This window comes from Xiphias gladius, chromosome 15 (assembly GCF_016859285.1).
Source record: "Xiphias gladius isolate SHS-SW01 ecotype Sanya breed wild chromosome 15, ASM1685928v1, whole genome shotgun sequence".
NCBI lineage: Eukaryota > Metazoa > Chordata > Actinopteri > Istiophoriformes > Xiphiidae > Xiphias > Xiphias gladius.
Window position 1 is genome coordinate 1,861,859 of NC_053414.1, and position 16,563 is coordinate 1,878,421.

The 16,563-nt window shown below is 48.2% G+C and overlaps 1 protein-coding gene across 1 annotated transcript in view; it reads right to left on the reverse strand.

Moving 5' to 3' along the window:
• Positions 1-16,563, reverse strand: part of LOC120800238 (son of sevenless homolog 1-like) — a 49,668-nt gene continuing 33,105 nt past the window's right edge. The window contains exons 21-22 of the mRNA XM_040146175.1: positions 1,699-1,820; positions 1-474 (exon numbers count right to left, since the gene is read on the reverse strand). Of these exons, the coding sequence (XP_040002109.1) occupies positions 1-474; positions 1,699-1,820 (596 nt within the window). The remainder of the gene's footprint in view (positions 475-1,698; positions 1,821-16,563) is intronic.

Below are 16,563 nucleotides of genomic sequence, written 5' to 3' on the forward strand. Positions count from 1 at the left end.
TCACAGTGCAGGGGGGGTGTCCAGCAGGGGGGCGTGGCTCAGAGACTCCCTCTTGTAGGTCTTGGGGGGGAGTTTGGGGACACCGTGTCGGGGGGGAACAGGGGGGCCGTCCAAGGGGAGGAGGGGGAGGGGAGGGGAGGGGAGAGGCATCTTCCTGGAGGCAGGGGTAGGGCTGGGGGTGACAGGGGTAGGCGGATGGAGGGGGGGCGAGGAGGTGGTGGGGGCGGAGCTGATGGAGGGTGAGGAGGAGGTGGTGGAGGGGAAGAAGGCCTGAGGCAGCAGGTCACAGCGGGGGCGACCCTGAGGGGGCGGGAGGAGGTGCAGAGGAGAACTGAGGGGCTCCCGAGGAGGCAGCGAGGGCGGGCTGTCAGGGGGAGAGGACGATGACAATGACGAGGAGTAACGAGGGGGGAGCAGTTTACAGGTGGGCTGACGAGGGGGGACCGCAGGGGGGCTGTCCAACTTCGACATCATCTGGGTGGGTCGGGAGAGAGAAAGAGAGAGAGAGAGAGAGTCAGTGTGGAGGACAGAGATGGGAGACAACACAACACCGCTGTCAACTTAGTTCATTAATTCAATCTGATCAGAGACCAGTGTACCACCGAGTGTCCACAGGATCTGGCTCGGCTCCAGCCGAGACTCACAATAAGTCCATTGAAACCTCGCAGGAGGAAGAGCTGGACGTCCTCCAGCAGCCGGAGAGTTTCCTTCAAACTCAACAACTAAAATCACAGTCAGAGCTGCAGCAGAGGAGCTGAGACGTGTTCGGCTGTTAAAGAAACCAGGCGTCCGTCAATGCCTGCAGGAGGGGTCCTGCAGCTGAAGACGGTCGGAGACTCTGCTGTCCTGACTTCAGGTCAGTCCTCCGCTGGGGATCCGGAACAGACAAGAGTCCGTCCCAGATGAGGAGCCACCGGGTCCTCTGAGTGACGGGACGGCTAAATGTCCAGAGGCAGAGGCGGCGGTGGTCGGGTCGGGGGGGTAGAGTTTGCCAGTGGACTAGAGGTAGGAGGGATCGGTTCCCTTCACTGCCTCTGCGTCATGGTTTCACTGTCTGTTCAGATACGATTATCATTTACTTTAATGATCTTCTAAAGGCGTCAATTTTTTAGAAGCAGCTCATTTAGACACTGTCACCTCTAACTTCAAGTGTCATCACAGCTGATCTCAGAGCTGCTGCCATCAACCAGGATTTACGTTGATTTGGTCGTAAAAGGATTTTATCTGCAGCTCAGCAGCTTGGAAACGACTGCTGGTTAACGTGCCTTTACGCGATTAAATCCGTTTCATCCTCAGTCAGAAACAGAAATCTGACTTGCATCATGACTTGCCCCATTTTTGTCCTTTAACACTGCCTTTGTCCCGTCTTTAACACTGTTTTTCTGTCTTGGAACTTTATGTTGTCTTGTTTTTTTAAATGTTAAACACCGCTGAACCCACAGAATCAACATTTAATCCGTCCAGTGTACTTGTGTGTGGATGGTTCTCTTGAGTCTTGGGTGAGTTGTAAATAATCACAGGCATTATTCACAGTGGATTTCAGTCTTGGGAGGTGCAAGCTGCTCCAACAGAAACAGAGCCGACAGGTAAAGATAACAGATCGTCTCCGGCAGCCGACGCAGAGCCGGACCCTGTGGACACTGGTCTTAAGAGTTCAGGATCTAAACAGAACCCCCTGCTGGGACACTTATCGGGTACCTTGGAGGGGGAGGACTCAGCAGGAGCTGACTCTGGTCGTCTGCGGGGAGGAATGGGAGGAGGAACAGGAGCCTCCTCTGAACCCCGACTGAAACTAACCATGGAGGAGACAGATGACGACCCTGAGACCAGAGAGGACACACAGAGACACGCGATGTTAAAACAGCACTGGCACTCTAATAGTCAACTTAAACTTCACAGTCACCCGGAGGCAGCCGTTAACACACAGAGGTCGCAGGAACACACTGATGACATTGAACAGCAACGACCTGCAGTCACAGACATAACAGCTATGTGAAAGACACGCTCAGTGTCCACAATATCAGGTACACCTGTACAGTCCAATCCACCTGTTCTGATGTCTAAAATCTTCAGTTCAGTGTTTTATCAGAGAGCTCAGAGTCACTGACGGTCTGGTAGTGGACTGTGCTATATCCAGGTTTTTCTCCTCGGCTATGTGAATTTTGGAAACCGCAGCGGTACAACGGGAGCTTGAACTCTGAGCGCAGTCACAAACACAGAAGTGAAGTTACACTTTTCTGACAGGCGAGGACTGGACGGCATCGCACTGCACAGGTGTACCTGATAAAGTGACATCTGTAAAACCTGATAGGACAGGTTCACCCTGCCTGCAGCTGATTGGTTCAAAGACTCAGGTGTCACAGAACACTTTAGCACGTGGCGGCCTGAGAGCTGATGGTTTCTTCCATGGAGGTGAACTGTTACTATGGAAACTACACTGCAGGATGTGATACACCCACAGGTGAGCATTGTTAGGACGGGTGAGTTTGATGGTGTGAGATGCAACGATCAGATATGCCTGATCAATAATCGGCTCTGATACTCAGCTGATTAAACTAATCAGCAATCATTCGTGATGTCGCCGATCCACATTTCCAACTCCGCAACATAACGGACGCATGAGCCCAGATCAGTTCCCACAGAGGGGTTTACTGAGTTTAAATCAGATAATAACGGAGTACTGATCCCAGACCTGCAGGTACTCTGAGGTCAGACAAACAGATCAGTGCATCTCTGCTGTGACAGGCACGGTTGCGTCACTACACAGGTGAGCGAACAGACAGGCGAGTCCTCGGGTGACTGCGAGGCAGGATGGGAGTGATGGAGCGGATGTACGGAGAGTCGGGAGGGTCATACTAACGTGGACCGCGAGGCAGAGAGACCACAGCAAAGATGCTGTCGCAGGCTGCAGAGTGAAGAGGAGAAACACTGTGAGAGGAGGAGCGGGAGAGGTTATACTGTGAGGAGGAGGAAGAGGAGGAGCAGGAGAAGTGATAGCGGGAGGAGAAACACTGGGAAGAGAAGGAGGAGGAGGAGGAGCGGGAGGAGGAGAAACACTGGGAAGAGGAGGAGGAGGAGGAGAAGAAACACTGTGAAAGGAGGAGGAGGAGAAACACTGTGAAAAGGAGGAGCAGGAGAAGTAATACTGTGAGGAGGAGGAGCGGGAGGAGGAAAAGGAGGAGCAGGAGAACTAATACTGTGAGGAGGAGGAGCGGGAGGAGAAACAGTGGGAAGAGAAGGAGGAGGAGGAGGAGGAAAAGGAGGAGCAGGAGAAGTAATACTGTGAGGAGGAGGAGCAGGAGGAGAAACACTGGGAAGAGAAGGAGGAGGAGGAGGAGCGGGAGGAGGAGGAGAAACACTGGGAAGAGAAGGAGGAGGAGGAGGAGGAGGAGGAGGAGGAGAAACACTGGGAAGAGAAGGAGGAGGAGGAGGAGGAGGAGGAGGAGAAACACTGGGAAGAGGAGGAGGAGGAGGAGAAGAAACACTGTGAAAGGAGGAGCAGGAGAAGTAATACTGTGAGGAGGAGGAGCGGGAGGAGGAAAAGGAGGAGCAGGAGAACTAATACTGTGAGGAGGAGGAGCGGGAGGAGAAACAGTGGGAAGAGAAGGAGGAGGAGGAAAAGGAGGAGCAGGAGAAGTTATACTGTGAGGAGGAGGAGCGGGAGGAGGAGGAGGAAAAGGAGGAGCAGGAGAAGTAATACTGTGAGGAGGAGGAGCAGGAGGAGGAACACTGGGAAGAGAAGGAGGAGGAGGAGGAGCGGGAGGAGGAGGAGGAGAAACACTGAAGAGAAGGAGGAGGAGGAGGAGCGGGAGGAGGAGGAGGAGAAACACTGTGAAGAGAAGGAGGAGGAGCGGGAGGAGGAGGAGAAACACTGTGAAGAGAAGGAGGAGGAGGAGGAGGAGAAGAAACACTGTGAAAGGAGGAAAAGGAGGAGGTGGAGAAACACTGTGAAAAGGAGGAGCAGGAGAAGTAATACTGTGAGGAGGAGAAACAGGAGCGGGAGGAGGAGGAGAAACACTGTGAAAAGGAGGAGCAGGAGAAGTAATACTGTGAGGAGGAGGAGCGGGAGGAGGAGGAGAAACACTGGGAAGAGGAGGAGGAGGAAGAGGAGGAGGAGGAGGAGGAGAAACACTGGGAAGAGAAGGAGCAGGAGGAGGAGGAGGAGAAACAAGAGGAGGAGCAAGAGGAGAAAAAACTGTGAAAGGAGGAAAAGGAGGAGGTGGAGAAACACTGTGAAAAGGAGGAGCAGGAGAAGTAATACTGTGAGGAGGAGAAGCGGGAGGAGGAGGAGAAACACTGAAAGGAGGAAAAGGAGGAGGTGGAGAAACACTGAAAAGGAGGAGCAGGAGAAGTAATACTGTGAGGAGGAGGAGCGGGAGGAGGAGGAGAAACACTGGGAAGAGGAGGAGGAGCGGGAGGAGGAGGAGAAACACTGGGAAGAGGAGGAGGAGCGGGAGGAGGAGGAGAAAAGCTGGGAAGAGAAGGAGCAGGAGGAGGAGAAACACTGAAGAAGAGGAGTAGAAGGAGAAGAAACTGTGAAAGGAGGAAAAGGAGGAGGTGAACAAACACTGTGAAAGGAGGAACAGGAGGAGATACACTGAGAGGAGGAGGAGGAGGAGGAGAAACACTGGGAAGAGAAGGAGCAGGAGGAGGTGGTGGAGAAACACTGAAGAAGAGGAGGAGGAGAAGAAACACTGAAGAAGAGGAGGAGGAGAAGAAACACTGAGAGGAGGAGGAGGAGAAGAAACACTGAAAGGAGGAAAAGGAGGAGGAGAAGAAACACTGAAGAGGAGGAGAAGAAGAAACACTGTGAAAGGAGGAACAGGAGGAGATACACTGAGAGGAGGAGGTGGTGGAGAAAGACTGAAGAAGAGGAGGAGGTGGAGAAGAAACACTGAAAGGAGGAAAAGGAGGAGCAGGAGAAGTAATACTGTAAGGAGGAGGAGGAGGAGGAGAAACACTGAAGAAGAGGAGGAGGAGGCGAAACACTGAAGAAGAGGAGGAGAAGGAGGAGAAGGAGGAGGAGGAGAAGAAACATTGAAAGGAGGAAAAGGAGGAGGAGAAGAAACATTGAAAGGAGGAAAAGGAGGAGGAGAAACACTGAAAACGGAAACAGGAGGAGGTGGAGAAACACTGAAAGGACGAGCAGGGGGAGGAGGAGAAACACTGAGAAAGGAGGAGCAGGGGGAGGAAGAGAAACACTGGGAAGAGAAGGAGCAGGAGAAGAAGCACAGAGATCACGGAGCAAGAGGAGGGGAATAAACACTGAGAGGAGGAGCAGGAGAAACAATTTGAAGAGGAGGAGGAGGAGCAGGAGAAACAATGTGAAGAGAAGGAAGAGGAGGAGCAGGAGAAACACAGAGGAGGAGGAGGAGAAACACTGAAGGGGGGAACAGGAGGAGAATCACTGTGAAAGGAGGAACAGGAGGAGATGATGAGAAAAACACTGAGGGGGAGGAGCAGGAGGAGAAGAAAAAACACTGAGGAGGGGGAGGAGCAGGAGGAGAAGAAAACACACTGAGGCGGAGGAGGGGGAGGAGCAGGAGGAGAAACACTGAAAGGATGAACAGGAGGAGGTGGAAAAACACAGGGAAAGAGGAGGAGGAGCAGGAAGAGAAACACAGAGGAGGAAGAGGAGGAGGAAAAACACTGGAGGAGGAGGGGGAGAAGAAACACTGTGAAAACGAGAAACAGGAGGAAGTGGAGAAACACTGAAGAGGGGGAGCAGGAGGAGAAAGACTGAAGAGGGGGAGCAGGAGGAGAAACAATGAGAAGAGGAGGAGCAGGAGGAAGAGGAGAAACACTGTGAAGGGGAGGAGCAGGAGGAAGAGGAGAAACACTGTGAAGGGGAGGAACAGGAGGAGGTAGAGAAACACTGTGAAGAGGAGGGGCAGGAGGAAGAGGAGAAACACTGTGAAGGTGAGGAACAGGAGGAGGAGGAGAACCCCTGTAAAGAGAAGGAGCAGGAGGAGAAACACTGTCAGAGGATGAGCAGTAGGAGGTGGAGAAACACTGAGAGGAGGAAGAGGAGGAGGAGCAGGAGGAGAAACACTGAGGACGAGCAGGAGGAGGTCGACAACAATGTGAAGAGGAGGAGCAGGAGGAGCAGGAGGAGAAGCACAGAGATCACGGAGCAAGAGGAGGAGAAGAAACACTGAGAGGAGGAGCAGGAGAAACAATGTGAAGAGGAGGAAGAGGAGGAGAATCACTGTGAAAGGAGGAACAGGAGCAGGAGGAGAAACACTGAAGAAGACGAGGAGATGGAAAAACACTGAGGGGGAGAAGCAGGAGGAGAAGGAAAAACACTGAGGGGAGGAGCAGGAGGAGGAGCAGAGGGAGAAACACTGAAAGGATGAACAGGAGGAGGTGGAGAAATACTGTGAGAGGATGACGAGTAGGAGGTGGAGAAACACTGAAGAGGAGGAGGAGGTGGAGAAACACTGAAGAGGGGGAGCAGGAGGAGAAACAATGAGAAGAGGAGGAGCAGGAGGAGAAGGGGAGGAGAGGAGGAGGAGGTGGAGAAACACTGAAGAGGGGGAGCAGGAGGAGAAACAATGAGAAGAGGAGGAGCAGGAGGAGAAACACTGTGAAGGGGAGGAAGAGGAGGAGAATCACTGTGAAAGGAGGAACAGGAGCAGGAGGAGAAACACTGAAGAAGACGAGGAGATGGAAAAACACTGAGGGGGAGAAGCAGGAGGAGAAGGAAAAACACTGAGGGGAGGAGCAGGAGGAGGAGCAGAGGGAGAAACACTGAAAGGATGAACAGGAGGAGGTGGAGAAATACTGTGAGAGGATGACGAGTAGGAGGTGGAGAAACACTGAAGAGGAGGAGCAGGAGGAGAAACACTGAAGAGGAGGAGGAGGTGGAGAAACACTGAAGAGGGGGAGCAGGAGGAGAAACAATGAGAAGAGGAGGAGCAGGAGGAGAAACACTGTGAAGGGGAGGAAGAGGAGGAGAATCACTGTGAAAGGAGGAACAGGAGCAGGAGGAAAACACTGAGAGGAGATGGAAAAACACTGAGGGGAGAAGCAGGAGGAGAAGGAAAACACTGAGGGAGGAGCAGGAGGAGGAGCAGAGGGAGAAACACTGAAAGGATGAACAGGAGGAGGTGGAGAAAGGGAGGTGGAGAAACACTGAAGAGGAGGAGGAGGTGGAGAAACACTGAAGAGGGGGAGCAGGAGGAGAAACAATGAGAAGAGGAGGAGCAGGAGGAGAAACACTGTGAAGGGGAGGAACAGGGGGAGGTGGAGAAACACTGAAAAGGAGGAGGAGGTGGAGAAACACTGGGAAGAGGAAGAGGAGGTGGAAGAGAAACACTGAGAGGAGGAGCAGGAGGAGGTGGAGAAACAATGTGAAGAGGAGGAAGAGGAGGAGAAACACTGGGAAGAGGAGGAAGAGGAGGAGGTAGAGAAACACTGGGAAGAGGAGGAAGAGGAGGAGGTAGAGAAACACAGGGAAGAGGAGGAGCAGGAAGAGAAACACAGGGAAGAGGAGGAGCAGGAAGAGAAACACAGAGGAGGAAGAGGAGGAGGTGGAGAAACACTGAACGGGGAGGAGGAGGAAGAGGAGGAGGTGGAGAAACACTGGGAAGAGAAACACTGGGAAGAGGAGGAGCAGGAGGAGGTGGAGAAACAATGTGAAAAGGAGGAGCAGGAGGAGAAGGAGAAACACTGAAGAGGAACAGGAGGAGGTGGAGAGACACTGGTAAGAGGAGGAGGAGAACAAACATTGTGAGAAGATGAAGAGGAAAAACAGGAGGAGGAGGAGGAGGAGGAGAAGAAACACTGGGAAGAGGAGGAGCAGGAGGAGAAAGACAGAGGAGGAGCAGGAGGTGGAGAAACACTGTGAAGAGGAGGAGTGTTAGAAGAATGTACATAAATTATGCCAATTATCCCATGCTTTGCTATTTCTCTCTTATTATCTGCACCCTTGAGAGTTCTGCACAAGGAGGTACTGCAGCTGCAAGACAGTTACCCCGATAAAGATAAGATATATTCCCTCTTCCCTTGTTTTTGTTCCTTGACCCGTCCCTGAGACGGGTAGGAGGCATCCTGCTCCTCAGATGAGATTGTGTAGCTATGCCAACATACGAACCACCCTATGGAAATAAAAGAGCAAGGTAGACGGCTGAGAAACTCAGAGCGGGTTGGAGATTGTAACTGAGCACTCTCTGTCCGTTCTCCTTGCAAGTATTTAACCTCACCACTCTGTGTCCTGCCTCATTTCTGTGCTTATATCTGTTTTAGGTTGTTTGAACCTGACATTAACTTGGTCCTTCGAGCGGATCCCAACACACCCGAGACTCCTGCAGGCGGAGCGAACACCAGTTAAGACCGTGGCCACGGCAGGCCGTGCTTAAAAGGGCTCGGCCTAAAAAAGACCCTTTCCGGGACTGGGCTTCAGCTCGCCAGTTGGAGTCTAAGGGTTGACGGGAATCCAAGAGGAGGACTACGGTTTGGTGAGTGTTATTTTCATTAAAAAAGGAGTGAAAGGAAAACACTGTGGTAGACTGTTAGAGAACGCGTGAGGGCGGGTCTCAGAGAAACGGTAAAGAGTACACTGGTAGTACGGCTTTAGGCGTTAAACAAAACCCTGTGAATCCTAGGCACTGACAGGTAAAAGAGGGACGGCGGAGTCCGATAAATTCCGTAATAAAACAGTGACCACAGTTGTTTTTCAAAAAGAAGGGGAGTGAATGGATAGAGTATACCACTAGGTATTCTCTATCATGAAATAAGATTGAGAGCCAAATAACAAACTGTTGTGGAAGCACTAGGCAAGAATCCTTCGCCTCCTTGGAGGTAGAAGCTTGAGGATTACCACAACAGGATTTCTGTTATCTCAATTTAAGAAATATCAGTCGTAGAATACCCTAGGTGTTGAAAGACTGATCCAAAACATTAAAATGGGAAAAGGACACAGTAAGCAGAGTCCGCGAGAAGCCTTAACATGTAAAGACTGGAAATATGTTGAAAAACACGACCACCAATATACCAAACATCTCGATAAATGGATAAAAAAATTTGACTACGATGGAAGCCTGAATACGCAAAAGATTACAGTCTTACAAGAGAAAATACGGCGTGACGCACAAGATGATAAAAATCGTATGAAAAAATTAGGCTTTGAGGATACAGAATGCTGGCTAAAAATAGCAAAAAGCAGAGAACAGGGCCAGAGAAAAAAGAGAGAGGAAGAACAGAGAGAAAAAGAGAGAAAAGAAAAGTTGCAAGAGCAACAAAAGGGAAAAGAACAGGAAACTATGTTTCACAGAAAAGAAGATGATGAGCGTGTAGTGGTAAAAAGGAGGCAGATGCCACAAAGGGCAGAGAAAGAGGAGGGAGCTAGTGGAGGACATGCACACGCACCAAAAAAGACATTCACTGAAGACATAAAGCAAAAACTTTACCCTGACATACCAGAGGAACCTCCTCTACCGGAGTATAGCACTGAACCGAGACACACGAGGTCACAAAAAGGACCTAGCGTGTCATGGTCTAAAAAATTAGGAAAACTATTTTCCCCACCTCCGTCAGCACCCCCCTCATTTGAGACTATAGATGAATATCCAATGATAGAAGTTCCAAACCCACTAATGGGCCAAGACGATCAGATGCCCACAATGTTAGTGTATCGTACATGGACAGCAGATGACATAAAGAAAGCTGTACAAGGTCTCACCCCACATAGAGAAGACATAACTCAGTTCATAGAAGATTTTAATGACCTGAGACAATCATACCATCTCAATGGTAATGAGGTCCAGCAGGTGTGGATGACTGCCATGGGCAGTGACTGGCACCATGTGAGGGGAGATTGGAACCCTAGAAATAATCAGGGACGTCCCCTACCTCCTGACACACCAGAATTACAGCAGAGAATTGAAGGCTTGGCAAGAAGAGCCAGAGTACGGTTTCAGAGAAGAGCCAATTACACAGAGATAGGCAGGGTTAAACAAAAAGATGATGAGTCATTTGATGACTATAGAGTCAGGATGGCTATTGTTTTCAGAACCCATAGCGGTTTAGAAGACAATGGTGATGATGTAGGTGCATATAGACAGCAGTTGAAAAATGCACTGCATGCAGGGGCGAGAAGAAGGAATACATGGATGGGTTCAGAAACACTACATAAACCTGTCCACAGGGACGTTGGAGGAGTACATAAGTCATGCATTACACGCAGAAAGTGACTAGAGGTAAAAGGAAAAAAAAGTCATCTGTTGAAACCTTCTATCAGGATGAGAGACGAAATATACTACCAAGGCCAAGGGAGGGGTCGGCAAAAGGGCAGGGGAGGATTCAGGGAGGTTTCAGAAGAGGTTTTAAGGAGGATTCATAGATCGCAGCCGAGGTCATGGTATAGACAAGCGCAAAACAAACAAGTGCTCTGGGATGGAATGCTGGAACTGTGGCAGAGAAGGTCACATGGCACGTGAATGCCCAGGGCACAGCAATTCATCAGCATGACTAGATGATCCAGGAAATGAGCCTCCCTTGGAAGCTGAGGAAAACAGTGATGAGGAGGTGGAACTAAATTTACAAGAGATTTTATCCCTTAACGAGACAAAACCAGAGATAACATTGTTGATAAATGGGAAACCTGTTACATTCCTATGCGATTCTGGAGCCTGCAGAACAACCTGCATAGAACTATTTCCAAATTACTCACCTAGTGATCAAAAGGTGTCAGTAAGATGTGCTAATGGACGCTTGACCTACGCACCACAATCAGAACCTGCTTGGATTAGAGATCCAAAAGGGCGATCGTGTCAATTATCAATACTAATACTCCCAGACTGCCCAGTAAATCTCCTAGGCCGAGATGGCCTACTACAGCTGGAGCTTGCATTGGTTCCGACAAAAGAGGGTCACATGGCTGTTGTACGAAAAGAAGAATTGGCTCAAGGGAACATTTTTGTTCTCAGAGGGATAGGTCAACCTTATCACTATTACTCACTCGACATCCCTAACAAACCACCTCAGAAAACAGGGACAGCCCTGATGGCAGAGGGGAAAAATGCAATCAGAAAAGTTGAAAATGCAATGGCTGATGATGCATTGCACATCACAATGTGGTTCCGAAACGCACCTGGACCAGACCCAGAGTATGAGAAAAAACTGGCTGCAGTTACCCCTGCTACAGTCACAATCAGTTATCTGTACTCAGATGCAGAGAATACAGCTGTTGCAGGCGTCACACTAACAGACAGAGTAGGGAAACTACTCAGAATGTGGACGCCTCCACACATCTCTCTGTACAAAGACAAAACCAAAACTTGGAAAGATTTGGGAAAAATAGTGCAGCAGGGCGAGCAAGCAACTGATTGGACTGCAACAGCAGTAAACACTTGGTACAGTGACTCAACTGGTCTGACCAGGAAAGCCCTGTTCTGGACCATTCAAGTCCAAGAAGGAGTGCATCTACACTCCAATGCAAAAGACTCAGAATGAAACCTAATGCTAACACAGGAAGAAGAAAGCCTGTTGGAGGCAATTCCTGTAGAGCTGTGGTCAAAGGGATCCACTGATGTTGGTTTAATAAAAGGAGCACTGCCAGTTCAAATCAGACCAAAAACGGAGTACAGACCATGTGTAAAACAGTACCCCTTGAAACCAGATGCAAGCGAAGGCATAAAACCAGTAATAACTGATTTAATTGCTGCAGGAGTGATAATTAAGTGTGATGATTCCCCATGTAACACTCCTATATTCCCAGTCAAAAAGCAAGCACCGTCTATAGGATGGCGCATGGTGCAAGATTTACAAGCAGTAAACAACGCAGTAATTCAAAGAGCTCCCTGTGTCCCAGATCCTTACACTCTCCTGAATACATTAAGACCAGATGCAAGGTTTTTCACTGTGGTAGACATCAGCAATGCCTTTTCTCCATACCAATCGCGAAAAGGAGTCAATTTTGGTTTGCATTTACGTTTGGTGGACAGAGATACACATACACCAGACTGCCACAAGGGTACTGTGAAAGTCCCACAATTTACTCTCAAGTAATGAATGCTAGCATGGCTAAATTCACGCCTCCAGGGAAGAGCCAAATCCTCATCTATGTAGATGGCGTGTTGTTAGCTTCCCTGATAAAAGAAACATGCAAAATAGATACATTGGCACTGTTGAAACATCTAGCACAAGAGGACACAAAGTGAGCAAAATAAATTACAGATGTGCAAGCGAAGTTAAGTACTTAGGACACAATTTGAGCGAGGAGGGGCGAACCATAGTGGAAGACAGAAAAACTGCAATCTTGCAGGCACCTAAACCTCAAACAAAAAGCAAATGATGTCCTTCCTAGGCAACTAATTACTGTAGAAACTGGGTACCGAATTATGCTGAAATAACATCACCATTGAGTAAAATGATGTATGAGGAAGATCTCAAAATGACATCTCAGTTGAAATGGACTGCAGAAGCAGAGACAGCTTTCTGCACAATCAAACAAGTGTTAGTGTCTAGCACAGCGTTGGCCTTACCAGATTACAACAAACCGTTCATACAGATGGTAGACTGCAAAGGTCATTTCATGACCTCAGTTCTCCTTACAACATACGGTGATAAATTAAGACCAATAGCATATTTCTCGTCAAAACTAGACAGTGTGGCCTGTGCACTCCCACACTGTGTGAAAGCAGTTATCGCTGCCTCTGTGGCTGTGGAAACAAGTGCAGTAATAGTACTGTTCCACCCACTAATATTAAAAGTTCCTCATGCAGTTTCGGCACTATTACTGCAAACTAGTATGACCTTCCTGTCGCCGGCTCGACATTTGTCGTGCATGGCCACATTGCTCTCACAACCACATCTGACAATAGAGCGATGTACAACGCTGAATCCTGCAACGCTGATACCACTCCCTGAGGATGGTGAGAAACACGATTGTCAGGCGCTTGGGATTTTCAGCTAAAAGCAGAGGTGATTTGAAAGACCAACAATTGAAAACAGGTGAAATAGTGTTTGTAGATGGTTCATCCAAAAAGACAGCCGACAAAACAAAAACAGGGTATCTGTAGTGACCTCCAAAACAGTACTGAAAACAGGGCTCTACCTTCACTTCTCTGCACAAGCAGCAGAATTAGTTGCCCTAACAGAAGCATGTAAGCTTATGAAAGGTCGAGAAGTCACTATCTATACAGACAGCCAGTATGCCTATGCAACTGTACACACGTTAATAATACTGGAAAAACAGAGGTATGGTTACCTCAACAGGTAAACCAGTCACACATGCAGAGTTATTAAAAGAATTACTAAAAGCAGTACAACTACCCAAAACACTGGCAATCTGCAAATGTGCGGCACACACCGCAGGGAAAGATACTGTCTCGCTAGGAAATGCACTAGCAGATAAAAAAGCTAAGGAAGCCGCAGAAAGCGACAACTATGTCGTGACCGATGAATCAACTCCTTTAACAACTGACACACTACGAGAAATGCAACAACAAAGTCCAGAAAATGAAAAACAGGTGTGGATAAAAAACGGAGCACAAAAACGCGATGACGTCTATGTATGACCAAACAATAAACCTATCTTACCAAAAAATCTCTACAAATGGGCAGCACATTAGAGCCATGGTGTAACACATGTCTCAACAGGAGGGATGGTAGGACAGGTACACCAAAATATACAACCTATGGATTCATTTCCTATTCAAAAAATTATTGCAGAGCATGTTTAACCTGTGCTAAATATAATCCACAAGGGAATCTCGTCACGACGAGGACAGTTCCCTGCACCACAATACCCGTTTCAGGCAATACACATGGATTTCATTGAACTACACCAAAGTGAGGAAAGAAATTTTGTCTGGTAATAATAGATGCATTCTCAAAATGGATTGAATTATTCCCAACTAAACATCGATCGCTAACAGTAGCAAAGGCATTATGCAAAAACATTATTCCAAGATATGGAATACCTGAGAGGATTTACAGCGATAATGGAGCTCATTTTGTAAATCAGCTGATACGAAAAATAGGCACTATGTTCCACATTGACCTAAAGAACCATTAAGCTTATCATCCATAAAGTGCAGGCTTAGTGGAGAGAGCGAATGGCACTATTAAAAATAGGTTAAAGAAATGTATGGAAGAAACAGGCAGACCATGGACTCAATGCCTAGATCTAGTGCAATTGTACATAAACATAACAAGTTCCGGAGGATTAACTCCATATGAAACTATGTTTGGACGACCGTACAGACTGCCACAATTTAAAAATGAATGGGAAACAGACACCGAAATGAATTTGGCTGATTACATGCGCAAAATGCTAGAAAAGCAAAAAGAGAAAGTCACTGACGAAGATTCCCCTGTCTCTTTGCAGGTACCACAATTAGTGAAACCAGGCGACTGGGTGCTAATCAGAAGCATTAAAAGGAAGCATTGGCACTCGCCCAAGTGGGAAGGTCCATATCAAGTGTTATTGACAACGCCAACAGCATTAAAGATAGCGGAAAGATCCACCTGGGTCCACTTAACACACTGCAAACGCGTCATTGCGGCCGAGGACACTGAACAGAAATAGCGAGCAGAAAACTGACAATAGAGTGGACTTGACTGTCTAGAGGTCAGGTAAACTCGAAACTCAGAGAAGAAATTACAAGCCGCTAAATCTATAAGCAGTTACAGTCCCCACAATGACTCGACCGCATGTGTTGGCAGACCTCGCAATGTGCTATCTATTTCTGCTATCAATTATTGTAACATGTCCCCTGGTATGGTACTTTTGGGAACCTCCGTCGAAAAGCGCAAATAGTACTGAAACAGTCAAAGTCCAAACGGAATCACTTCAACTTATGCGAACGCGAAGGACAGAAGGAGCGGATGTCTATGTTAAAACTCTGACAGGAGCATTCTCGGATCCCTGCGATACGTCGACCGCTATAGGCGGAACAACACCAGATCCCTACCTTTGCTATAATTGCAAAAATGGCATAGCGGATTGGTGCTTCTATGATTTGCCCATGACTGAGGGCTATACCACAAGACATTGGGCGGGTTACACCGCCTATATTGATGTAAATGGTTACAAAACTAGTGGGAATGACTGGAGTAATATTATTTTGCCTACAGATTCATCCTGGGCTGCGGAAACATTTGGCACCTCAGAAAAGGCTAAGGAGTGGGCGCGTAGACTAAGTTATAACTGGACTCGAAATCAGTTATGCTTTGTCATAAATGGCACAGCCGAACCGCTGACAGAGCCAACAGCAACAGGACAGTATGACCCACCGACATGCCACAGGTTTGGGTTTTGCATACAAAAGGTTGGCACTGACCCATGCACATGGGTTAGTCTCTGTCCAAATAGCACAGCCACTCAGCCCTGTCAACACAAGGACGATGGGGAAAAAGGGAGGCAAAACGATTTTACTCCAGGGCCAAAATCTACCTCAAAAGCTACTTATGTTGTTAAAACAAAGGAGAAAACAAAGGTCCGTATAGTGTCGTATACAGGAATTACTGAGTCAGCAAACAACTGGATGATATTGGCCAGACAGGCGGCAGATGTCTCAGCTAGAGGTTCCTGCGTCGTATGTATGGGTCCTAGGCCAGTACTACAAGTTGTTCCAGCACCAATGACTCAATCCTGTGTAATAGATGTAATGTGGAATAAAACTGTAAGACCAGACTGTCAGGCATGGGACAATGCTTATCCACTTACCTCGCAAGAAACGGCACCACCGATTTTCTCAAATAAAGTAGCTGCAGGAAACTTTACCTGTCTTAATGTCACTAGGGGAAAAAGAACAGAGGATGTAGGTTCCGTGTCTACCTCATGGTGTCTCCACACCGTTCACCTAGCAACAGTGAACAGGCACCTCATGGCTCGTAGTGACCTCTGGTGGTGGTGTGGAGGACAGACGATCAGAGATCGTTTTCCCATGGACTCATCAGGTCTGTGTGCACTGGTAACGCTCTTACTACCAGTGGAAGTTCATCCCCTGACGCTGAAAGACCTGCTCACCAACGCGATCGGTGAGAAGCCTCTGTTCAGAACAAAAAGAAATGTTAGCCCAGACCCAACCTATATTGATGCTATAGGAGTACCGAGAGGAGTACCTGATGAATACAAATTGATCGATCAGGTAGCTGCAGGGTTTGAGTCTAGCATCTGTTGGTGGTGCACTATAAATAAGAATGTTGACAGAATCAACTATGTTCATTATAATGTGCAAAAATTGGGAAATCTAACACAACGAGGGTTTGAAGCAGTTCATCAGCAATTAGCAGCCACCTCCCTAATGGCGTTCCAGAACAGAATAGCCATCGACATGATTCTAGCCGAGAAAGGAGGAGTGTGTTCAATGTTTGGGGAACGATGTTGTACGTTCATTCCTAATAACACCGCTGCAGATGGCAGTTTGTCTGTTGCAGTAGATGGACTACGAATCCTGAACAAGAAGATGAAGGAACACTCCGGCGTCGACACCTCCATGTGGGATGACTGGCTGAACATGTTCGGGAGATACAAGGCTCTGGTGTCCTCCATCCTAGTGTCACTTGCTGTTTTTACTATTCTAACCCTCTGTGGATGTTGTTGTATTCCCTGTA